Genomic DNA, 26,211 nt, shown 5'->3' with positions numbered 1-26,211 from the left:
AACTAGGGGGGCTCTGGGCACATCACAGATGCGGTTGAAACCCAGGCTCTACCTTTGGGAGCTAACAGCCTCAGGAAAGGGCAAGACTTGCATTCAAACCACTCGGGTCCTGTACACAAGGGAACCCCAGGGGAGGTTGGAGGGGAGGGGTCACCTCCAGCTTGGGGGTATGCGGGGAGTTTCAGGAGGAGCTACCACGGGTACTGGGCCTGAAAGGTTGAATTTGATTAAAATGTGAGGGCTGGGCAAGGGCATCTGGCCAAGGGGGCAGAACAGTGAGGCCAGCCTGGGTGGGCTGTGACACTAGGCCCAGCGCGGTGGCAGACCCGAGTCCCCGAGCACTCGGCGCACACGTGGAGAGCACTGGGAGCAGAGAGCCGTCCCTCCCTTCAGGCCTTAGTCCCTCTGCCCCAGGACTCCAGCAGACAGTCACCCCAGGGAACACAAGATCAGATGCCTCGGCAAGCCACCCCCAGAAGGAGCCCAGCTTTGACTTTTTGAAGAACTCTCTACCCTACAGTAATTCTCAGTGAATGTTCTGTGACGGTTCTTCTCTGGGATGGTACCTGTCCTAGGCCTCAAAGATGTGAAAAAAAAACCCAAAACCCTCATCAAAACAATAGGCGCTCAGAACATTCAAGCACCTGGCATCCACATCACAGCCGCACAGAGGCTGCAGCGTGCTTGCCCCCGCGGGCGCTCTGCTTCCGGGACAGGACGGTGCCTATTCTCCGCCAGCCTCCGCGCAGCTCTACGCTGGGCGCCCTGCAGACAGTCGGGGCTGGGCTCAGAACATGGAGGCTGGCTCGCGGGCACACAGTGGTGACCTCAGCAGTGCCATGGGGAGGCCCAAGGCCACCTAGCCCTGACCTCTGGGGAGTCTGCCTGCCAGGGCAAGGGGGGCCCCTATTTTCTGCTCTTTCAGAACTTTATATTCCAACCAGAAAAGATGTGGAAGTTCTATACACACATGCGTGCACACATACGTATAAAGGCGAAGGAGTGAGCGGCCGAGGGCTGGATGCAGAGCTTACGCTCGACCCTGAACGAGCATCTCCCCATCCGCGATGTCTGGATCTGTCTGAAGCACAGTCACACGGATAGATAGATAGATTGATTAGCAGGTATATATACATATACTTTTTTCATATATCTATCATTTCAACCCCCCAGCAACTTTGCCAGATGAGTAGGTTTGAGGCCACCTTTAAACAAGGAAACTGAGGATCCAAAGAGCTAGGAAGCTGCTGAAGGTCAGGAAAGTTGCGGAGGTTGGTTTGAACATGCCATCATCATGAGGCATGCCTTCTGCCCATAGACTCCCCAGGGCTCCTTTTCAAGTGCTCAGATCTGAGAGCAGGGAGGAGGCCAGCCCTTCTCAACCCAGCCCTCCTGTCTTTTACATGGGTGGGAGCAACTGAGGCCCACAGAAGGACAGGGACTGTGTGCCCGTGACCACACAGCCCAGTGGCAGAGTCAGGGCATGAACTCAGGTCCCTGATATCCTGGCTCATGTCCTCAACAATGAACTGTGAACTTCTGAACTGGGCCAAGCCACAAACATCCCAAGAACTCAGCTTGAACATCTGCAACTTGCTAAGAGAATTTGCTTAGTGATGGCCCTAGCAACCAGTTACATTCAGTTAAGCTTAGTTTTCTGCCACCAACACCAATCACAACTCTTTATAAATAACATACATATAAACATATTCCATTTCGTCTTTTAAAACCCTTTTGTACCCTGGGGGGACATAATTCTGGTTGCTACACGAATCTGTACTCCCAAAACTGCAATTATGAGACCACAGCTTAAATGTTTCTGTTTTATTCCAGTTCTGCCTCTTTTCTTGGTCTGCAAGCCCATGTAATGAACCTCCATAAGCTCAGATACAGTCCTGCTACTGAAATGGTCACTGCCAGGACCTTAGCCCCTAGCCCGTTGTGGCAGGCTGCAAGTCTAGCTCCCCCTTCAACTTGCACAAAGATAGCTCAGGGGTGTGATACAATTTTCCTGGGACCCTTTCCTAAGGGGAAATGCATCTGGAGTGACCTCTCATTTCAATACCCTTTTATGTGTCTGAAAGAGAAGGCCAGTCTCATTTCCACACTGGGGATGAGGACTATGGATAAAATGAGAGTTCCTGTGGCCAGGATTCTCACCTGGCCTTGGTTGGCTGACTCACTGCACACCTGTGGGCAATACATGGCTGTTGTTGACTCTATATAAAGAGCTCCACCCAGCGCACTGGGTGCAACACAGTGGCAGGGCTGCATGGCTGCAGGAGAGCAGAGCAGAGGATGGAGTGGTGGAGGTGCCAAGGACAGAGGCCCAGGGGATGGCTGTACAGGCAGAGGGGCCCAGAGGCAGAGACCGGCTTGCTGCATGCAGACTCACTCTGAGTGAATGGGATTTTAGTGACTGACCTGCCGCCTGGAAATAAAGTTGCGTATAACCCTTTCACCCCCAAGAATGTTTTGCTGTCATTTTCTTTGGTCACACTGAGTCCATAGTGAACTTGCCTGGGGCTGAAACCCATTGGCAAGACAAGGACCCATGCCTGCCACACCCACAGGGTAAGGGGCCAGGAGGCTCCTATCTCCCCAAACCCACTGGTAACAAGGCCTCCCACAGCCCCCATTCACTGCCTCTCTTCTCTCTCTTCCGCTGGCAAAGTTCTCAGCTGTTACTCTGCCTGCAGAAATGTTGTTTGGCCTTGCAGAGTGTTTATCCATACAGAGCACCAAAAGGACACCTTCTGCAGTTTGGCCCTGGGGCCTCTGACATTGAGGCTGCGTCCTGGCTGCTCTTGACCACTGCACTGGTTCCTGGGCCATTCCCTGCCAGCAAGCAAGCTCTGCTTCAGGCCCTGTTGCAAGCACTGTGTCCACGGACACATGACCTCCTGTGCAGAGTGGGACAGTGACAGGAGGGGTAAGAAGAGGCTTGGCCTGGAGGTGTCTGGCAGTCAAAGTGGTTACCCTGTTACCACTCTGGTCACACCTGAGCCTCCAGATAAAGGTAAGCATCCCTCTTACCAAGCAGAAAGCAAGTGGGTACCAGGCCCAATGCTTCCTGTCAGCAGCAAACCTAGAGAACAGCAACCAAGAAAATCATCAGGTGGCCAACAGAAGAAAAACAATTTAACATCCAACTGAAACATTCTTTTTCTTTTAAAAATGAATTCCAAAATTCACCCTCAGAATCAATCCATCTAAATTGATAACAGAAACATATTTAAACTTTTCATAAAGCACATACATTAGAAATGACACTAGACCCAAAATAAAAACTGGAAATTAAGACCAATCTAAAATCCGAAGACATATTTTTTCTTGTAGATGACAAAATTCACTTGCAAGTTTCTTCAAAGGAACCTCAAGATGGAGTAGTAGTATCAGCTAAATTTCAAATGTTTATAATTGCAAATACCCTAAGACTTCACATAGTGTTTTCAGGAGAATTTGCATGGTTAAAAGTGACTGACTCGGGGGCTCAGGCTTGGAGTCTGCAGCTTCAAGGATGTCTGCGCCAGGCCAGAGCCTTATGAAGCCATTAGTGTGGCCAGTCAGCAGATAAAGTTAATTATACGGTTTACTGGTGATCAGAGGGTGTTAATTTTGAAAGGAACTCTTTCTAATAGATTCACATTAAGTTAAATTAACTGCTTCTGTGTCTTTTAGATCTAAGGAGTCAAACTTATTTTTTCCCCCCTGAATTTCAAATTATAACAGAAATACTCACTAAGGTAAATACTGCAAGTTTTACTCATGCAAAATCTCCAGTAATGAAGGTTTCAGGCAACAGGAATTGCAGGCAGGGGCTTAATCTGTTTGCAGGCTTCAGGGCATAACCTTAAGACAGCTAAGGTTTCCCCCAATGCTGAAAAAAGCTTCTCAGAGGAGCAGGGCTCCCATTCAGAACCACCATTGCTAGGGGACAACATGCTCAAGGCAGGTCCTTGCTCAAACCCAAGTGGCCACTTACAGTGACTCTCTTGATCTGTCCCAGCTTCCTTAAAAGGCAAAAGAAAGGCATTGGGTCCTGCACTGAGCACAGCCAACACCACCGGTGGCCCCAGGTCAAGGCAGGACACCAGGAACAAACCCAGGAGACTCTGGGGAAGGAGAGGGAGGTGGGCAGATTAAACACGGACCACCGCTTTCCCCTTTCTTTCCAGAAAGTCCTGGACTATATTTCGTCTCCCTTTTGCAGAGGTTAATCACCCACAGCCCCCTCTCCAAAAGGCCCCGCGCGTGAAGCAAATGCAGACTGCACGCCGGCGGGTACTGGGAGGGGGTATTCCCGAGGTTCCCCGCACTCCCGACGCCGCAGGGCAGTGACATCAGAGGCTCGCGTGGACGGATCATGCAGCAATCCCCAGCGGACGGACGTGCGTGGGAAGCCGGGCCTCCGGGCGGAAGCAGGGCAGCACTAACCCTTCTTAAATCTATTCAGGCAGCCGGAGCTGCAGAAGGAGCGCACGGAGGCCGTCTCCCAGCAGCCGCGTCCCTTCATCCCGCGGCGGGGCGGCCTGAGAGCGGCCGGGCGCTACATGGCGCCGGGCCCCGGGGGCTCGCACGTAGGCTCGCACAGCTCGGCGGGCCTCCCGGCGGTGGTGGCGGGCGCTCGCGGGTCCGGGTGCCGCGTTACCACAATGCACCACTGTCACCCTTCCGCCGCCCGGTGCACTAGCCGGTTAACCCCGTCGGCGCCGCTGGAGCCGAGCGGAGCGCGAGCTGCGGCCGCCCCCTTCGTCTTCCCCCCCGGGAGCGCGGCCTCCGCTGGCGCGCAACTTGCTCGTGCGTGCGACCCCCAGGCCCTCGGGACCCCGGCGCCGTACGCCAGGCGGGTTTCCCATTTCAATGTCACTTTGTAATGTGAAAATACGAGCGAAGGTGCTGCCCCCCGCAGCAGCAAGACTGGCGTTGCTCTATTTCAAAGGGAAAGATGCCCTTTTCTGAGAGCCAAGACGCAGGCGGGAAATGGGGATAGCCCCGGACCTGACGGTGAATCCGGAAAATAAGGGTCACCTCTGAGACCTGGTGACCTTCTGATTCGGCCGCGGTGGCTGGTGCACCTGTGTCCGGTCTCCTGCAGCCACCTGTCCACTGTCATGGAGGAAGGCAACAGGCAAGCCCCTAGGGAGCTGGGCTTCCTTGGCGCTGGTACCACAGAGCTGCAAGCATCTGGGGATAAACGTCTTTGTCCCGACCTCTCTGAACACAACCTGCCTGTCCAGCTGCCTGCAGGATGCTCCATGGTCTGTCTGATGGGCACCACAGACCCAACTGTCCAAATCTGGGCTCCCAGTGGCCCCCCAGAACTGTGTCCCCACCCTTTCCCCAGTCCTCTGCACCTCAGCTAGAGGCAGTGCCATCCTTCCAGCCGCTCAGGACAGAAACCCTGGAGTCATCCTTGGCTTCTCTGTCTCCTGACCCACCTCCAGTTGGTCAGCACATCTGACATCTCTCCCCTTAGAAACCAGCCAGGATCCCAGCCCTTCTCACCACCCCCACTAAGGCCCCCAGGCCAAACACACCACCCCCTTGCCTGTGGGCTCCTCCACAGCCTCCCCGCAGGCCTCCTGCTCCCACTCCGCCAGTCTACAGGCCATACAACCCTCCCCCCACCCCCCGTAGACCCTGTTTCAATAAGGTCGGATTCTGCCTCTCCTCCCCCAGGGGTCTCCAAGCCCACCCCGCCTCCTCTCCCTCTGCTCCAGCCATACAGACATCAGCTTGAACACAGTGGATGAAAGGCGTCCAAGCCCAGGCCAGCCCCACTATCTGGCCCCAGCCCCCACCTCACTCTGCTTATTTAGATCTTGTCTTTCCCACTGGACTACAGACTCTGGGGCCCTGGGACTGGGTTTTTTTTAGCCATTGCTCCATCCCTGACAAAGCCCTCCCTATACCCCCTCAGGGGAGGTCAGAGAACAGGATTTATCAAATGTAATTAAAACGGAATCAATCCATTTTCACAACGTAAAGGTTTTCAAATATACAATGAAGCTCCTGTTAAAACATGTAATCGACTCAGGGAAGGTGGTGCTGGGTCAGTAACCCCCTTCCTGGCCTTTGAAGAAACTGAGTACTTACTTCTTCCACCTACAGAATTCTTAGCAATTGGTGTTGGATTCACTAGCCCAGGGGATGTTAAAGCATTTAGCCACTTAGGCCTTGGTTTTTTTGGTGACAAAATGAGGAGCACAACAATGATGCAAATGGCTACCGGTGACGGAGGGCCGACCGAATGCCAAGAGCAGGGCTGTGAGCTTCACCGACATTCCCGCAGCTTCTCATTCAATCCTCACTGAATAGCCTTGTTTGGTGGTGAGGTGACTAAGGCTCCAAGGTAAAGTGACCTGCCCAGGGTCACCAGGCTTGGAACCAGCCTATTCCAGCTGACCTTGGAGGCCACACTCTGAACCATGCTAGGGGGTCCCTTAAACAGACTACTGCTCCCAGGCTCCCAGAAGCCTCAGAAGGAAAAGCAGGAGCAGAGGAGTGCAGTGCTCTGAAAGCTCTGCCAAGTATGAAAAAACACACAGGGAATGTTTAAAGGACTTGCATGTGCAAGGATAAATCCAACCTAGGATATTTAACCAGACATTCTGAGCATCATGGGCTCTGGAAGCCAAAAGAGTCTTCTGAGTGCAGAGCCATGCCATCTTAGAGCTGAGGAAGGGGAGGGCAGAGCGGCTGAGCGCCTGGTGCCCATCCTCACAACGAGGGTCGCTGACCCTGCTGCCTTTGTCCAGCCACCCTCACCTCCAGCTGTGCCTGGCTGACAGCTATGTAATGGAGAAGGTGGGGGACAAAACACACTCACGGAAGAAATTAAAATAATAAAATAGTAAAGAGAAATATGAAAGGAAATCATGCAGTCCTACTAAGGCAGACACACGTTCTCCTTTCTACATAATCATTTTATGCTATAAGTCACATCAAACAATTACCAGATTCTGCTCATGTGAAATACTTAAAAATGTGCAACCTAGCTTAACAGGAGGCCAGAGGATGCCCAGTTGTCCTGAAAGAAGATGCAGTCTTAGTTGAAACATTATAGTTGACTGAACAGCAGGAAAGCCAAGAGACCAAATATAAGATGACTGACGGGGAATTCCGACAGCTCTGCTGACGCCCTGAGCCCTGTCACAAGTTTCCCTCCACCCACATGCAGGGAGGCTGAACGCCAGCCCCACTCCCGCCCCCATCTGCACTCAGGCACTGAGGGCATCTCCTGAACAGTTCCAGGTGGACAGCCCCCAACAACCTAATGTGATCTCCTAAAACCGAGTGCACTCTGTGACCTTCCTGAGGTCCACTCACCCCAAATAACTGCTTTGGCAACTCTGGAGTCAGCAGCAACCCTGCAAGCGACCTGAGCCCACATCAACCAGCAGATTTGGTTACTTCAGAGTTTTGGTTTCATTCATGCCTACTGTGATCGCCTCCCTTGTCATGTCCCACATGGGCTGCTATTGCTACAGCAGACTCCCTAAAGGCTGGCCTCCCTGCTCCCACTTGCTACCAGAACATTGTTAAGTGGACTCTGTTCCCAGTCCCTCTTCTGTTCAATAATGTGGCACATGCATCACTCAACTAAAATTCACATGCACATACTTTGTGTGTGTGTGGGGGGGGTGCATGCTATGGAAGTGGGGAGGTAGGTGGGTGTACCCGTTGCCCTTACCAGTACTGGAGACAACACAGAACACAAGTCCCCAGAACCTAGTGTGAGGCCTGGGGAGGGGGTGATGTGGTGGCAGAGTCTAAGAACTACAGGCACATGCACACTCCAGCCCAGTGTGGCGGGAGTCACCGCACCCAGGGGAGAGGAGCACAGCATGGAGCTCTGCGTCCAATGCCGCTGCTGAAAAACCCTGAAGCAACCTCAGAATCTAACAGCAGGACAGTGCTTATTTCATCAACATCACGGAATATCATGGAGCCATTTAGACTTCTCTATGTGATGACTGCACAAAAATAAGAAACTATGTTTAAAAACAAAATGCTGAGAGGAAAAAGGCAAATCATGCAATATGTTTATAACTGTGTGAAACTATGCTTATAAGGAAATATTAAAATAATAGGGCAATAGGAACGCCTTGAGCTTTTTTCTTTCCCAAGACCTAGCATGCCCTCCAGTAAGCTCCTATTTACTTGTCCATCTCCCATACTAGACTGTGAACTCTTAAAGGGCAGAGAGATTGTGGTCTTTTCTCACTGTTCTCAGCCTCTAGCATGGCCCAGCATGTGACAGGCATGCCTTGAATAAATAAGCACAGGAATAAACAAATCAATTGATTGATCAGTGAATCACTGTATGAAAACAACTTTATAACTCATCGGGAGCCCTATTTGGCCCGGCCCACTGACTCATACACCCCCCTTCTTGCCTTCCCAAGTTTTCTATTGCTGCCCCTCTTCTCCCACCACCAGCCGCTCATGGATGGCATTCCTTGTGCAAGCCACCACGCAGCTCCTTCCCCTCTGCACCTCTGCCCTTGCCTGAACCTTGACTGGCCCATGAAGAGGTGAGCACAGGCTGGGAAGTCCCACAGGCGCAAGATCCAGTGGTGGTTTCCTGACCTGAGTTGGCTGCATCCCTCCGTTCCGGTGGGAACTTCAGGACCTCTGGTTCCTCCTGAGCCTCGGGCTCATCACTAATGAGCTTGGGCCCCCAGGAGAGAGGCACTGACCTTCTCTGTGTTGTCTGGAGAATCAAGTTCTCCAAAGGCCTTTCTAGCAAAGAAGTTCCTGTGGGAATATCTTAAGAATGAAGCCCATTAAAACAGCAGTGTTCTAAGAAGAGCCATGTACAGATGCTGACTGCCATCATCATTAATAAATGATTTGGCACCAAAGCCAAAGAATTAATTTGAGAGCAGTTTATGACAATGTGTCACTAGGCAATTCAACTTCTGAGAGGAAAAAAATGGCAATTTATCATTGATTATTTTAAATCAGAAAAATTGAATGAGGAGAATGCACTACTCAGATCATTTTGAAAAAGAGGCAAATTTTACTGGGGATGGCGGCCAGGCCTGATTCTGCGTGGACCTGTCCTCTGCTTATGTCAGTTACAGACCAAAGGCCTTTTGCTTGTTGAAATCTAAACACCACTTTCACCAACAAATCCCTCAAGACAATCAAAGAGCTGGGATTTCCAAGTGATTACTATCCATTTGTCTAATCTTCAATTATTCCCCCTCCCTTTTTAAAAATTTTAAAGACAGTGACAACAAAAAGAATCGAAAACAAATCTGTTGCAGAATATTCCTTCTCCTTTGTTGGCTATGAAAGTAGAAATTAAAGCTGTCTGAAGGTAAGTATCCTTTTAAGTACATTAAAATGGTCAAAAAATGTATTTAAGTACTAACACCTGATGCCAGTGCAATTACAGTGAAGCAGGCATGCTCACTGGCTGTTGGTTACCTGGGACACGGGTACAATTAATCCACAAAGATGTTTCATTAGCTCACCAAGGTGCCGAGATGCTACTGCCCTTAACTCAGCAATCCCACTCCTGCTCATTTTCCCTCAGGAAAGAAATCAAGAGAAGCAAAAAGCTTTCAGTACAAATCATTCGCTACATCACTATCTATAATAGCACAAATGGGAAACTCAAATGCTCAACAACTGGAGGACGATCCAAGACACTGGAGTACAGCAACTCAGTGGGATATTATGTAGCCATTAAAATGATTATAAAGGTATGGCTACCGTTAGCTATAATGTGGAGTGAAAAAGGCAGAGCATGAAGTGCCATGTTCACTATGATATCAAAGATGTGAAACAGAAGTGTATGTGCAGAGCTGGAAACGGAAGGTAACATGCAAAAAAAACCCAGTTTTGTGAAGGTGTAATTACTGGGGAATTTCCTATACTCCAAATGCTCTTAGGCTTACTGTACAATTTTTCCCACAGCAATGACAAAAACTGAACAAGCTACATTCAATCAAGTGTATCATTTTTTGAAACCCTTTCCCAAGGGAACAAAAGAGGAACAGAGGAAGAGCTAGGAGTAGGTGCTCTGCTCAGGGAGTATGAGTTACGAGGTTGGGACACAGGCCCTGACCGGCGAACAGGAAGTCAGGGCAGGGGGGCCAAAACAGCGTTAACATCAGTCAGGCTGACTGCGGAGGCCTGGGCTTGGGGTGCAAATGCATGGGCCTGAGCTTGGATCTGCAGCCCACCCACTGGGTGACTTGAAGCAAGTGTAGGAGCCTCTCTGAACCTCACTTCCCTTATTGTCACCCAGCTGTCTCCCTGTCATTAGCTGAACTGTGTCCCCCCAGATTTGAAGTCCAAACATGCAGTACCTCAGAATGTGACTGTCTTTGGAGACAGGGCCTTTGAAGAACTCATTAAGGTAAAATGAGGTCATATATGTGAGGCCTAATCCAATATGACTGGTGTCCTTATAGGAGGAGGCGGTTAGGACGCAGACAGGCTGAATGATGACCTTGTGAGGAGACAATGAGAAGGAGGCCACCTACAAGCCACGTTATAGAGGCCTCAGAAGAAACCACCTGCTGACACCTTGATTTTGGACTTGTACTCCCCAGAACCGTGAGCACATGCATTTCTGTTTAAGTCACCCAGTCTGTGATACTTTGTTATGGCAGCCAAGCAAGATAATCCACTTCCCTCTGTGGAGCCATAGCATGATATCACCAGCACAGGGCAGGCACTCAAAAAAACACCTGGGAAAAGTGAACCCCATCAGGGGCAGGGTCCTGGCTCCCTGAAAATCACTACCCAAACAAGGCTGTGCTGGAAGACCGGATCTCAATGTCCATCAATGAATTAGTTTAACCGTGAAGTTCAGAATGGCCATGGAGCCCTGTCAGGAAGCACTCCTGTGATCCTCAAGGCAGCTTGGCTGAGCTTGGGCAGGACAGACAGCACTGATACACCGCTGGCAAAACTGGTGAAGTTAAGGGGGTCTGTTCAAAGTCAAAGCAAAGCACAGACCAGAGAAGGGTCAAGAATACAACAATAAACCCTCCAAGCTCTGTTTTTTTCCCCCTACTAAAAAATAAGCCTTTGACAGATCTTAAACATAAATGTTTGTAAATTCCATAGCACCACAGCCACTATAAACAGAATTAAAAGATAAGCAATAAAGAGAAAATACTTGCAAAATATATAACCAACAAAGGAGAAATAACCGTAACTGAGAAAGAGCTCCTACAAATTAGCATAAAAAATACAAATATCTAAAAAGTAAAATGATAACAAGTATGAAAAGGCAAGTCACAAAATACATATGATTTTGGTCAATAAGCTACTCAGTCTCATTGGTAATAAGGGAAATGCCAAACAGAGCAAGGAAATGCCTTTTCATTCACCCATCAAAGTAACAGAGAGTAAAAAGAATGATGTGGTAACCTCCATTGACAGTCTACACTGTTGGGAGATAAAAATGTATGTGTTCTTTGGGGCTGACAATTTGATGGTGTCTGTTGATATTTATCATGGACATGCCCTTGTAACCTAGCAATTCCATTTCTAGGAATCTATGCTTTGGAAAAACACACATGGACAAAGATACATGCACAAGAAGGTTCACTACAGTATTCTCTGAAATGGGAATAAAATGTAAAAAAATGTAACTGCCCAGCAAAAGGGAAATGATTAAATAAATTATCATACACTACTGAATTCTCTGCAGTTACTTTAAAAATGAGATAAGTCTACTTATACTGACATGTAAAGATCTCCAAACTATGTTGGTAAGGGGGAAAGTGAGCTGCTAATCAAGATGCTTGATATGATCTCCTGTACGCATGTATAAATGTGTGTGCATGGATTTGGGTGCACTTATATGGCTTTGCAAATGCATGGGAAAAGATCTAGAAAAGTACCACTGTTAACAAATGAGTGTGTACATCTCTTGCAAGGAAAGTGAGATGGACGGAGGTAATGAAAGATGACTAAATTATATGTTACACATTTTGGAATCATTTAAATATTGTACAGTCTTATGTTTCCTAACTAATCTCTCAACAAATTACAATTGGGTAAGTGTGTGCCACAATCAACTCCTGCTCATGTTGAAACCTATGAGACCCTATAAAAGACTCTAATGATGGAAGATCGGGCATGAAAGGAGGTGTGTAATGAGTGAGTTTCAGGGAAGGAGGGCCCAGAAGTCACATCAGAGAAGCCACCACATCAGTGCACACAGACCAACCTGGCAGGCAGCAATCAGAGAGGGGCTGGATCACCTGGCGCACTCGTGGCATAATCCCCATGAGGCGGAGGAGCAGAGCCGCCCATGGTGACGGGCCCTGCAAAGAATGGAGACAGCTGCAACCAGGTGCTGGGGGCAGAAGGCTCAGGCATCTATCATCAAGCCAGGCTGCAGGCCTCACTCACCCTCAGCCTTCAGGCTGCTGGCAGACACTCAAGGCCACAGACACCAGTGACCTTGAGAATAACGGCTGTGGCTCAGGGGTGAGGCCCAAGTGAAGTGGGTGTCCAGGCACCCACCTGTATTCACCTCACCAGGCCGGCCTGCTCTGGACTGCACAGTCCAGAGAGGTGTCACGAGAGGCACCAGAAAAGAGAGAGGGTGTCACAGGCAAGTATAGACAGAAGACAAGAAGTGGCAGATGCATTGCGCTGCTCAGAAGAGTCATCCCTAAACACAGTGGCCCTGTCTGATGCCCTCCTTAGGGCCCTGAGTCACACCAGCTGCTTCTCTTTGAAACTCCTGCTTCCTGGGTCTGTAGTCACACACCTCCAACCTCCTCTGTCCCTGCTTCCAGCAGGAGTCAGTCCTCACCCCATTCACTTCTCACTCCATGCTGGAGCCCACGTGATGGCGCCCATGCCTGAGGCTCACTGTCGCATCTCCCCGCTTATGTCTCCCCATCCGTATCATGAGCACAGCTCACCCCTCCAAGCGCCAGACTGCAACCGAGCTGGATGGCCCTCACACTCAGCCGGACCTCAACTGAGCTCAGTGTCTCCCCTCTGACCCTCATGGTAGCCTTTCCCTCTCCAGACAATGCTTTCTGCCCCCAGGCACCAGGTTGAAGACCTGAAGGTCAGCCCCTGTGGTTTCCTCCTTTCTTTGGGCCCCTATATGCAATGAATCCCCAGGTCCTGATGATGTTAATTCCAAAAGAGCTTGCAAATACCCTCTTTCCCACCGGGGAGTGAGCCACTCCCCAGCTCACTTCCCAGGTCTCAGCTTCCATGTCTGCTCTCCTGATCCATCCCTCAAACTGTCATGGGGACAATTTACTGAAAATACCTTCTGCTCTCTGTCCCTGACCCCAATACCAACAAGTTGAAGTTCAAACTCCTTGGCAAACCACAGCCCACTAGGAGCTAAGCTCTGTGGGCCTCAGCAACTCCCCACTCCCTAGTCTTCAGTTGTACCCTCTGCTCCTCTCCCCCAAGCCTTTGCTCACCTGGCCTGAGATGCCCTGCTTTTCTTTCCCTTGGCTTGCTCCGGTCATCTCTGGCCACTGGGTGTAGCCTCTCTACCTTAGGGAGCCATACTTGATGGTCACCATCCCACACCCCAAAGAAGAGATGCAGGGCTGCCTGGAAGAGGGCCCTCCATCAGGGTCTCACCACACCGTTGCACATCTCTTTCTGCACTCACCACACTGATTCAGCTTATCTGTCTCCCTGCAAATGGTCAGTACCTGGAGGGCCAGGAAGAGTTGTACTCACTGCATTAGTTCCCTAGGGCCCCCACAGACTGGGTGGCTTCAACAATTGAAATTTATTCTCTCACGATTCTGGAGGCTGGAAATCAAGGCGTTGGAAGGGCCCTGCTCCCTCTGAAGGCTGCAGTGGAGGATCCTTCCTCGCCTTTTCCAGCTTCTGGTCGCCCAGTTTCCTTTGGCTTGTGGCAGTGTGACTCAACCTCTGCCTCCTCCTTCACATGGCCTTCCTCTCTGTGTCTGTGTCTTCAAATGACCTTCTCCTGTGCGTGTGTGTGTCCGTAAATTAGTCCAGATTTCCCTCTCCTTATAAGGACACCAGTCTATTGGATCAGGGACCACACTCACGACCTCATCTTGATGACATCTACAAAGACCCTATGTCCAAACGGTCACATTCACGCGCACTGGGGGTTAGGACTTCAGCAGTTCTTTTGGGGGGAACACAGTACAACCCACAATACTCACTTTGGCATTGTAAGTGGCCAGCACTGAACCTGACCAGCAGCAAGGCTCAGCCAATCCCGGAATCACTGACTGCGCCAGCGTGCTCTGAGTCCAGGCAAGGGAGGAAAAGTCAGAGCAGCCAGGCAGTTTGGAGGAGGCAGCTCTGGAGCTAGACGCGTCTGGCTAACGGAGGAGCGCCGCATGGGAGAGGAGGGAGAGCCGCGCGGCAAGCAGGCCTTGGCTCCATGCTTTGCAGTGCAGGGAGCTGCCAGCCTGCAGAACGGCTTTCCAGACCTGGCAGAGGATCTACCCTCATGCTGGAGGTAGCAGGGGGACCAGGGAAGGTTGTCAGTGACAAAAGCAGAACCATCCAGAAAGACTGATCTGCCTGAGGCATAAAGGGGCAAGTCTAAAGACAAGGGGCCTGCCCCATGCGGAGGCAGCTGGGTTCAAGGGTATTGCAGAAAGCCAGCAGCTAATGAGGAACCGAACGAGGGCAGTGGCAGCATGGCCTCGGGGAGAGGACTGAACCCAGAGAGCAGGAAAGGGACATGGCCTCAGGCATGCAAGAAGAGGCAGAAGTTGAAGCTGGCGGGGGCTGGGGCTCAGGGTGGGAGACAGAAGAGGATGGGGACCAGCGACTGGAAATGGCAGCTCAGAGGGAGCAGCGTGCCTACAGGAATGGCACTTGGTTTAGCCTCATGAAATGTTGTTCAATTAAAAAAGCAAGCTCACGGGAACACTCATTAAGTAACCATTTAGGCGGGGCATGTGTGCAAAACAGCTATAAGAGATCCGCATGCCTCGTAAAAATTCAAGTTTATGGGCAACAAGCATGCCTTTTTGTATCAATGCCTGGTACCCAGGCTGTTAGCAGCAGGTGTTTTAGAGAAAGGTCTCAAGCCAAAAGAACTAGAAACTCAACTGAATAACCTTTAAATTACCTCATCACCCCGGGAAATGGAAACCAATGCAGTCTGCAAATGGCTACCAGGTGCCAGCAGAGGCCAGAGGGAGCTGCTTCCAAGCATGGGAGTCAGGGGCAGAGAGAGCTGTCCACCTCAGGGGCATTTCTAGGCTTGGCAGAGGCCCCTGGACTGGGGATGCCCTTTCTGACCAACAGCCCTGCAGCCCCCAGAGATACTGCCGGAGCATCCCAGGAGAGGCTCTCGCCCTGTAAGATGGAATGAAGACCTCTCTCTCCCCTCTCCTCTCTTCATGGATGATTCATTTCCTCTGAGCCTCAAGCTCTTCCTCTCATGAGGCGTTGGCCTCACTGATTTCCAGGGACCCTTCCACCTTTCAGCTCTGCTTACCCTGTGGCTGTTGTCTCTGTTGCAGGACTGCAAGCCCCATTCCTGGGTGAAGATGGAAGATCTGGCAGGCCCGGAGGGGAAGGACTCAGACACTAATTCCTCCCCATTGTGATTCTGCCCAGCTGATCCTAACCCCTGCTTATTCTTCCTCCTCCTGCTGCCTGGCAACGGGTACTGTCACCTCAGTGTGAGGACAGAGCACTGGATTGTGACTGTGGGTGTGCTGCTCCCCCTTTCTGTGCCGTCGGCTCATCTGTGAGGCCCCTTCCTCGTGCTGGAGAGGCAGGTGCCACAGTAGACCCTGGGCACCTGTGATCTGACCTCTCTGGCCTCAGTTTCCTTATTCGTATCCCAGGAATGGTAGTGGTTCTTATCTCACAGGTTGTCATGAGGACTGAAAAACCACAGGAAAGCCTGGCCTGATAAGCTCCCACCCTGCGTCAGCTGTCATCACCACAGAGCAGGGGGGACATAAACAGGAGGAAAGGACAAACACTGCTGGAGGAAAACCCAATCAGAGAGAACCTCAGGAGGGGCACGGGCAGCTCTCCCTGCATAAAACCCTCTTTTGCCACAAATTCTTCCCTGCAAGGGGTTTCTCTGAACAGAGATCATGAATGGCCTTCTGCATTCAGGCTATTCCCCTGGAGGGAACAGTCCCCTTGTCCTTTTGCCCAGGCTCCACTGCTGGCCAGCCAAGGTACCTGGATGACAGCAGCCCGAGGTCAGTCCCTACCTTGGGAACACCACCTCCAGCAGGACCAGGCAAACTACTGGGTCTTTTCAGGGCCCTCACACTCTGAGTAGGAACACCTGTGTGTTGGGATCTTGTCTCAACATGCTGGCATTCCTCTACCCAGAGGTGGCAGACCTAGGCAAGAGATTTTAAAGATAACATGGGCACCTACAATCCTGTGCGAAGCCTGCATACCTGGCAGCTGTCACTTTCTCCATTTTATAAATGATAAATTTGAGACTCATGGAGGCTAAATCATGGAATACTGTAAGTAAAAAGGAAAATGGATATTCAAACCTAGGTCTCTCGGTCTACCAACCTGGGCCTCTTTTCTCTCCTTTACACAACACAGCTATTGCCCCTAGCCCTAATACCACTCTACCAGGAACCCAAGATCAATGGTTTTCACCAAAATGGATTTTTCTCTATTGCTAAATATTCATCACTGTCTTTATTTTCTTCCTTGGCCTTGAGAAATCTAGTCAGGAAGGTTCTGTTCATATTTTTATGCATATTTTATAATTGTTCATAGATGTAGGCTTGCATGTGATACAACCAAGTACAGGACTTTTGAACAGGCTGTGAACTAGATCTAGGACTATATATCACTTAGTCAACCCTCAAATGTTATCTTCCTCAGTTACACAGAACTTGAGTCCTCCTTAATTATTGAGGAGGTTTTAAGTTGTTCAGACTATAAATAAAAATAGGTAGCCTGATTACATTACAGGTGTGGAGCATGCTAAAAATATATCTACATATCCCAACTTTATCTAGTTATGGAAAACTTTTGGGCTATAAATACATTTTAAAAAAAACATGTAAGGCTCAAATACATCACTTTCCCAATACAAAAACAATGGCCTGTGCTTAGCTGGCCTGCTATTATACCATTTAGAATTCATATTTTTACAAGACAAGTTATCAGCAATGTCAAATGACAAGTACAGTTATGAGTCAGCCATCCTTCCAGACAACTTATCTACAAGAGGTTTATTCATCCGGCCCAAATACAAAGTGCTTACATGGTAGGTAAAAACTTACCTGCCCAGAAAAAAAATGCTTTTGGGTGGAAAAAAGTGGTCAAGAATAATATAAACTGATAAAATGAGTATGTGTCAGATGTGTAGTTATCATGCTTTCCCCCTTAGGACCTTTTCTCTCTACAGAACATTGGCCAGAAACAAATGGTACCAGGGTAAACAGTGGTCACTTTGGGTAAGCAATACTAGCACACTCTTGGCAAGCTTTTCCATTGGCACTGCAGCACCACTGCAGTTCACACTGACCCTAAAACTAGCACATCACGTCACACATCTTCTCCACCGCTCCAGTGATCCAAGGAAGCTGCCCACCAGCATCACATCTGATACACGCAGCTCAGGCTAGATGGTCAGAGCAAAACACAGACCCCAGTCCTCCAGTATGAGCCTGTTGGGATTGAGAAGCTTCATTTACATCCATCAGGTTAGGACAGGCGCCTCACACAACTTGGAATCTTGCATAACTAGACCTCTCCAGGGCCCTGGAGGAGGTCCCTCCACCTAGACCCTGAGCCTTCCATCCCTCACCTCCCCAACACACCAAAGTCCTTTGTGAAGCGGTAAATCCCCCCAACAGCCCACCCATCAGGTTCTAGGAGACAAGAGGTCTGTCTGTCTGACCTTGCCAGGTGATGGAGATGGGAACCGAATGTTGGTGGGATCGAAGGCAGAGGTGACCCATCAAGTTTAAACACATCTCCCCCTTTAGAGGATAGCTCAAGGCAGGAGGGGGACAGCTGTAGGGACAGAGGAAGCCCAAGGTTCCTCTAGCTGGGTAGTTACCCAGTGTGACCCCAAACTGCTTACTCAGAGGCACAGGCTAGCTGGAGGCCTTTCCTGTGACAGGCACCACTGGAGTTTAAAATCCCCTATGTGAACTGGGAAAGCGTGTGTGTGTGTGCGCGTGCGTGCACACACACACACACACACACACACACACACACACACACACACACTAGCAGGGGATGCCTGCCTAGTATCCACTCCAGAGCTCCTCTGCCTGAGTCCAGCTCACTCACAACAGCCAGATGCCCTTAAATGAACCTCGCCCCTGACGCCCTGGTCATGGTTGCTTAGGTGCCTGTGGAGATTGGAGGAAGGCAGGAAAAGGGCTTTACCACTTGCTTGCAGTTAAGGTTAAAGCCTGCCTTCCCTGCTAAAAGATGGCTGGCCTCTGTCTGGGCTGAATTCCAGAAGCTGGGCTGCCTGGAGCTAGTCCCCTGAACAGAGGGGAAGGTTTTGGCCCTGTGACACCAACCTGGGCAAATAGCCCTTCCCAGTTCCCTGCAGTGGGCTGCACGCGGGGTTGGGAGGAGGATATGCCTTATGACTGTCCTTAGACTTTGGCTACACCCTTTGTCCCCTAGCTTGTGAGGGCAGGGGGGCCTGCCTTCTATCCCAGGACTGGGGAAGGACCAGGGCAAAGATCTGAGCCCTCAGCCCCTCAGGCTGCTCAAGATCAGGGCTGGAAGAAATTCACACTGGGTTAGGAAATTTTAAAAGCGCCAAAGATCCCGCGCCCCAGGCAGGACCTGTCAGCCCAGCCCCTGCGCCTCCTGCCCCAACTCACCCTAGAGAGGGGCTCCCGGGTGTGGACGTGGATCCGGCCCCGACGCTGAGGGGGCTCTTGCAGATGCCGCCGCCTTCCCGTCGCTGCACTCTCAGTCCATCTCTCGGCAGTGCCTGCTGCCACCGCCGCGCCGAGCCAGGGAGGAGAGCGTCCCCCGGATTGGATGTGTGCAGCCCGGAGACCCCGGGCCCGCCTCCCCGCCGCGGCCGCCCCTTCAGCACCGCGGACAGCGTCCAGCCCGCGCGCTCCGAGGGCAGCCCAGCCAAGAGGAAGGAACCCTGCGCCCGCTCCGCCCGCCAGGCAGCCGGAGCGTGGCAGGGGCGCGGCGCGACGCGTCTTCGTTCCTCCAGCCTAGTCCCCAACCGCCCTGCGGGGACGCCGCCGTCCCCAGAGCCCCGCTCCAAGAGCGAAGGGCGCCACGCGAAGACACTCGCCGGTCCCAGGAGTGGCTTCCTCCAGCCACGGGCCGAGCAGGGATTAGCGCTCTCCTCCCGCCCGGCGGGCTAGACAAAGGCGAGCTCTCTGCGGCGGGACGCCGGCGGGCGGCGGAAAGCGAAGCTCGCCCTCTTTAAATGCCCGAGAATGGCCAGGAACCAGACCTGGCACTAAGGACGTTATCGAGGACCAATCTAGGCCAAAGGGGGCTGGCCCTTCGCCTGGGCCCCGAGAAGCTTGGCCCTTGGCTCAAGCCCTCATTTCTCTACTGTCATATGCCCTGGAGTTGCAAGGAGTTAACCAGTTAAAGTCTGTTTGGGGATCTAGAGGAGGGAGGGCCTTTGGGGTCCCATCCCCACCCCGAATTCAATTCCCTCTTCCACATCCTCGGTGCCAGAGCATCAATCAACCAACAGATGGGACTGCTGGAGCCTGGTGACATCACACAGATGCTTCCACGTTTTTCATTTCTGTTCAAATACCTCCCATTGCTCCTCACCCCCCAGCCAGGAAAGTCCCAGACTGAGATGGGGAGGGCATAGACGCCTGGTTCTGACTCTGCCCCTGCCAGACCAGAAACATGACCCAGGTACCCTCACCTCTGCCTTCAGTGAGCCTCAGTTTCACCTCTGGGATGTAGGGGATAGGGCAGGCAGACCTCCCTCTGGTTCCAAGTTTGAAATAATTGGGTCTGTCAGTCTGGTCAAGCAGGGGGACCCACAGTCTGATGAGACACCTCACCTCACGCCCTGCCTGCCCATTTCACGGCCTCTCTCAGGCCTCTCTGGAGTCCCAAGATGAGGAGACCCTTCCCTTTACTGGACTAAACTGGCAACTCTTGCCTAATCCTCTTTAAAGCAACCACAACTTTTATGCCTCATTAACGCAAATCTAAAGACAACTTTGCTTTTACCATTTGGTTGAACCCTGAGTCTGAAGGGGGAAGACCCAATGGAATGAGTTCAAGTCAAGGTTAATAAATGCTATCCAAGCAAGCAAGCATGAAGGACTCCATTCAAACATTCACAGATCATGGCTGCTACATAAACAGAGCAGAGCTGAAACATTCACGGGAAAAGGAGTGGCATTTGCCGTTCAAGAAATGCAGCAGGTGGGGGCAGGGGCTCCTTCGGTTTTCACATCAAAGAAGAATCACAATCCACATGTGGTGCCTTAAGAAGGAAACAAAACCACTACAACTACCTTTTTTTCTCCTTTGAAAATTACTTTCAAGAGCTCTTTTTAAGAAGTAGCATAAAAATCCCAAAGACAAGACGAAGTCAGGCACTAGGAGCAGCAGGTTATGTGGGCTTCCTGCTGCAACACTCACAGGCATCATATGGTAGATGGGGTGCCCAACCGCCTTGCAAACACGCAGTGTTTGTCAAGTGGACACGTTGATACGAGGAGAGTCTTATTTGGAATGGAATTTCTTGAGGATTTTGTGACAAAGGATGTCTTCAATTTAAATTCCTTTAATTGTCTTACTTCTGTCACATTCAACAATCACCAGCATGTCTGCATCCTCACCTTTCAGGAGACCAGTGAGGGACCCAAACAAAGTCCATTTCTACCCAAGTACACACGTACATACGCACCACTAGCACAAAGCCCAGCATTTCTACGGACATGACATGCCCACATTTATGCTAAAGACTCCAAAAGATGCAGAATTTGGAACAGAAACACTCCAAGCCAGATGGCAAGACTGTAAATTTCAGTTCAGTTATTCAGTTATTTTCTGGATTCTGGAAAAGCCTAAAAAGTGGAACACATTCCACTGATTGTCATCTACAAAGGCAGGAAGACACTTTGCCCAAGGACTCTTTCTCCCTCTGCCCCAGGGCTCAGGCCAACTCTTTGACCTTCTCAGTCTACATACACTCTTATCCTGGTACACAGACCACAGCTGCCACTGCCGCTGACAACTAGTAAACCACCCCTGACCTGCCTGGAATGCCACCTTTACCGCCAATGTTGCTGTTAAATCCTAATCAAATCTACCCTCTACCCTCCCAGCTCAGCTAAGCTCCGCTCCCTCTGCTGTGCCGTGAAAACACAAGCACGTCAACAGCTTGTCCCCTCATCCTACCTCATAACCAGCCTGCCCCAGGTTCCACAAGTGCTTTCTTACCCTACTCTTTTTTTTACAAGCAAAGAATAGTTTAATAAAGCAGAGTACACACCCAAGAAAGGAGTGAGGGTGTGCTCCAGCAGTGAGCAGCACAGTGGGGGGTGTTCGGTTGCGTGGTCTTAAGCTAGACTTTAAGCAGGGGTGGAATATTCATCAGGTTAGTTTGGGTTTTCTTGAACTACATAGGGAGGGTATTTCTGGGAAATAGGATGACGCTCCCTTTGGTCCTTAGATGGTCTTGCTCAGAACCGTCCTGGTGCCAAGGGGTGTGATTTTTAGTATGCCAGTGAGCATATAATGTACTTTGAGGTGAAGTCAGGGTCACTTCTCCTCCACCTTAGCCCACTCTCTCCTTCCGACCTTACTGGGGACTTGGACCTAGCGCTCCTCCTCTCTCCCTGGTCCACACGGCAACCCCCTCTTTGGGCCCTGCTGCTTCTCTTAATTTCCTCTCTGCCACATGACTCTTCCTAAGATACCTGGTATAGTTCATCAAACTGCCCATTACAAACCTAAATTGGTACCATTTTAGATTCAACTAGACCAAGTAAGATTCAACTTCCAAGCCTAACCCTGTGGATCCCCTGTAGGGTATCCGCTCTCCACTCCATTTCCCCAGCCCGCCTACTGACAGCTTTGCCCGCTGGTCATAATATTGCAAGTCTTTGCCTCATGACCTTGACTGTCCCTTGTCAACTCTGAGCCTCTGTTCCACCATCCCTCAGCTGGAGCCCCAGTTCCCTGTCCATGCACTGGAGCTGCAGAGCCTTAACCCAGAAGAGCTCCCAAGTGCTGCTGCTGAGGCCGGTGCGGCAGGGCGCATGCTGACTGTCCTGGGGCACAGCTCCTCACCTTGGTCTCCACCTCCACAAGCCTCCAGAGCACTCCCTGCCAGCACCGTGCACCAGACACGTAATCATTTCGGCCATCCATGGCGCTGTGAACCGGCTGCTTTCCCCGTTCTCCAGGAAGTCTATGAGTCCTTGGCTTTTGTTTTTGTGGGAGCCTGTCAGTTCCTACAAAATGTTCATAGTACTATTGAGAGGTACTCAATAGTTCTTGAATAAGCAAAACCAGCACAAGCAGTACCAAGAATGGCATAATTTTTAATCTACCTCAGAATTTTATTTAATTAATATTCTCTTTCTCCTCACCTCCAAGTCACACCCTGCCAAGGTGACCTTGGGATGTCAGGCAGGATAGAAAGAGGCTCTAGGCTGCCAGAGAATCCACAGAACAAATTCCTTGACAGTGGGTCATAAATGCCTGACAGAGAGGGCATCCTACAGTATGTTATTCCATAGCCATATTCAGGACCCTTCAAAGAACTCTGCAAACTGAATGACAGGGTAAATTAGAAACCACCAAACAAGCTGAGTAACCTCTCCTCACCATAGTAATGCCTCAACAATACGGCTGCCACCGGTGACTGCTCCACAGGAGTGGTGAGGAGATGGCCAAGCCATGATTCATTTTCTGCAGAATGGAAAATGTATTCGTTACTTCCATCAAAGTAGTAACTGACATAACTCTACTCTAGGAACAAAGCAAACTAGCCGCCAGCTTTCAAAAAGCATCAGATGTGAAATCCGCCTGGGGTAGACTTCTAGCTCTGTCGCACACTAGCATGAAACTCACTTTGGGTCTCAGTTTCCTCATCTGTAGTAAAAAAAAGCACTGGGTTCACTAATTCCTGCAGTCTATTTTAGCTCTAAAAGCCCAATGCCTCTTCAGAAATAAACCCTCATGTATATATATATATAGTCAAAGGTTTTTTGACAAGGGTGCCAAGACCCTTCAATGGGGAAAGGACAACCTTTTCAAAAAATGTTGCTCAGAAAGCTGACTATCCACACACCAAAGAATGAAGCTGGACCCTACCTAACACATATACAAAAATGAACTCAAAGTGGATCAAAGACCTAAATGTAAGACCTAACACAACAAAACTCTTAGAAGAAAACACAGGACAAAAGCTTCATGACACTGGATTTGGCAGTGATTTCTTGGAGATGACACCAAAGGCACAGCTAACAAAAGATAAACTGGACTTTACAGAAATTAAAAATTTCTGTGCATCAAAGGATACTATCAACAGAGTAAAAAGGCAATCCACATAATGGGAGATTTGCAAATCATGTATTTGATAACAGTTTAAAAACCAGAATAGATAAAGGACTCTTAAAACTCAACAATAAAAAAAACACAACCTGACTGAAAAATGGGCAAAGGACTGCAAACAGACATTTTCTCCAAAGAAGATATACAAATGGGCAATAAATACATGAAAAGGTATCAGAATTGCCTTCTTTTTAAAGGTTGAACGATATTCCTTTGTATGGCTAGACCACATTTGGTTTATCATTTCATTGTCAGCAGACACATGACTTGCTTCCACCTTTTGGCTGTTATGAATATACGTCTGCCGTAAACATTGGTATAAAACCTAAATTATTTTTAAATCAGCCTTTTAGGTAAAATACAATCTCAACCACACGTATGTTCAGTTTTCAGACAATGTGGTTGACAGGGTGGAGCAGAGACCCTGACATCAAACAGACCTGGGTTCAAAGCCCAGCTCTGCCACTTAACTCAGTGATTGTGGGCCAGTTTCTTGGAGGACTACAAACAAGGGGTGTAAAGATGACACACACACACAGCAGGTGCACATGGCAGCAATGATTAACATACTCTCACAAGGACAGAGCACCTCTCTGACGTCAGGCAAGTTGCGGAGCGTTAGAGACTCTGGTCGCTCAAAGTGCTGGTGTTGAAGATACCTGAGGTTTGTCCGTTTTCTTTCCAACAGACAAGATGACAAACCAAAACTTATAACAGCTGCCCATCAATTTTTACCTCTATAAAACATGTTGTCAACCAATGATAATTAACCAAAGGGTGTTTTATGTTTTGCTTGAAAATATTATTTCTATTCATCTGACTTTAACTGCCATGTGCTGGTGGCAAAACCAGATCATGAATGATTCATGCATAGATACAATGACTAATTAAACCCAAAAGAGATTGTTCATTAAAAAATATAAATGCAAACTTTTACCCACAGGCTTGCAAGTAGATGTCTGCAGGAAGCATTTGTAGGATGGTTTATAACCTCAGCTTCTTTAGTAAGCAGCACTGCAGATGGTGGCTGAAAAGAATGCTTGCATTCATAAACTTTTTCTTATCATGCAAACCACAGTGATTGAAGCTTCTGTACATGGTTCCTAAATACTTAGTTTTTTGCTTTTTTGATAAACACAGATTTTTTAAACATGAGCCCTCTGACTCTATTGTTATATTTGGGTGATATCTACTATATAGGCATTGCTTTGGGGATGAGGTACGAGGCGAGCTGGGTTCTTAATCAAACTATTTACTGCACAGGCTCCTGAAATCCCCATTGGCCTGGACCCAGCCCTGAGAGATGACTGGTCCCTCTCAGCCTCACCGCTCTGGGCTAGCTAAGGCACTCTGCTATTTTACAATTTGTTTCTTTTCTATCCACAAAGAAGAATTAAGATTGACAACATGTTTCACAAGGGAAAAGTGCAGTGTTTGAAACAGGAATTAGATTGGCCTCAACTGTCTGAGTCCTTCCAAGCACAGGAACTTAAAAATCAATTAAACAGATCCTGTTCCCCTTCGTTTCAGGGCAGCCATGTGATACAATAAGGCAAGCATAGAGATAAGGAGAGAAATATCCCTTACCTGATTTTAAATTGTTGATCCAAAGCTTATCAGTCTTAAAAAGACCTTTAACCACATTTGCCAGTGGCTTCTCAGGAGGGACCACATCACAAACAAACAAACATATTTTTAACCTATAAAGTATTCCCCCTCTTATTCTCACTTTTTAAATATCATTTGCTACATACCTGTGGGTTGCTTTTTACATATTTTGCTTAGAGTCTTAGAGTATTGCTGCAATATTGCCTGAAAGCTATAGGCACACAGGTTATAAGAGCATTACAAACAGCTGAAACTGTTATAAGGTTATAAGCAGCATTAGAAACTGTTGGAACATGTGTGCGCGTGTATGCACGCGCGCACACACACACACACACACACACACACGCACTCTCTCTCTCTCTCTCTCTCTCTCTCTCTCTCTCTCCCTTTTCAAACCCAGTCCCCAAACTGAGATCTTGAATTCTCAAAACTAACACGGAACCTCTGGCTTTGTCTTGTCTTCTTCCCCATTTCCTTCCCAATCCATCACAGATCACGTGTGTGTAGAAACCAGACGAGCAGGCAAAACCACTAGAAAATGAGTGGTGCAGTTCATACAGTCAAGTCTTTCTCTCCCTATAAAGAAGGTCAACTGCAGTGCCTTGTATATTTGTGAGGCTACATAACCAAAGTCTTTCCTGGACCTGGGAATACCTGCAGGTTGTCGGTGAAACTTGAGAGGACACAGACAATAAGCCCCATGTGTCACCCAGCCAACCACTGTCTCCGGCCCAAGGTATCCACACCCGACAGGCCACCGCAATAACACTACATGTCTGCTAACCCCAGGGCCCCATGTCCTTCTTCTGCAGCCCAGTCACCTTGTAGCAGGGAGACAGGGCCACCCCCCACCCCCTGCTTCTTTCTGATGACAGTCATTGTCACATGTATAGAGAGGTGCACAAGAGACAACACGTGTTCTCACTGAGATTCACATTCCTCCTGACCCCAAATAACATGGCACAAAATAAAACTAAGCTGCACTCTAAAATGGGAACGGTCTTCACTGGAGGAGGAAGCAAAGCTGTTACAGAAAAAGAATCTCAAGGGCGGACTCTGTTTTAGAGAAGAGTTCGCCCTGCCATGTGCTCTTGAGGCTAGAACTGA

General features: G+C 49.5%; 1 protein-coding gene across 8 annotated transcripts in view; it reads right to left on the bottom strand.

Moving 5' to 3' along the window:
• OSBP2 (oxysterol binding protein 2) overlaps positions 1 to 26,211 on the bottom strand; it is a 137,794-nt gene that overhangs the window by 57,109 nt on the left and 54,474 nt on the right. The window contains exon 2 of one of the 8 annotated variants that reach the window (XM_073222541.1): positions 12,206 to 12,302. The exons of 5 other annotated variants lie outside the window; for them this stretch is intronic. In XM_073222541.1, the coding sequence (XP_073078642.1) occupies positions 12,206 to 12,266 (61 nt within the window). In that variant the 5' untranslated portion in view covers positions 12,267 to 12,302. Of the gene's footprint in view, positions 1 to 4,437; positions 4,647 to 12,205; positions 12,303 to 15,457; positions 15,565 to 26,211 lie in introns of those variants that run through there. 2 more of the 8 variants (XM_073222542.1, XM_036993378.2) reach the window with 2 other exon arrangements.

This window comes from Manis javanica, chromosome 15 (genome assembly GCF_040802235.1).
Source record: "Manis javanica isolate MJ-LG chromosome 15, MJ_LKY, whole genome shotgun sequence".
NCBI classification, from domain to species: Eukaryota; Metazoa; Chordata; class Mammalia; order Pholidota; family Manidae; genus Manis; species Manis javanica.
This window is presented reverse-complemented; position numbering and strand designations above follow the sequence as displayed.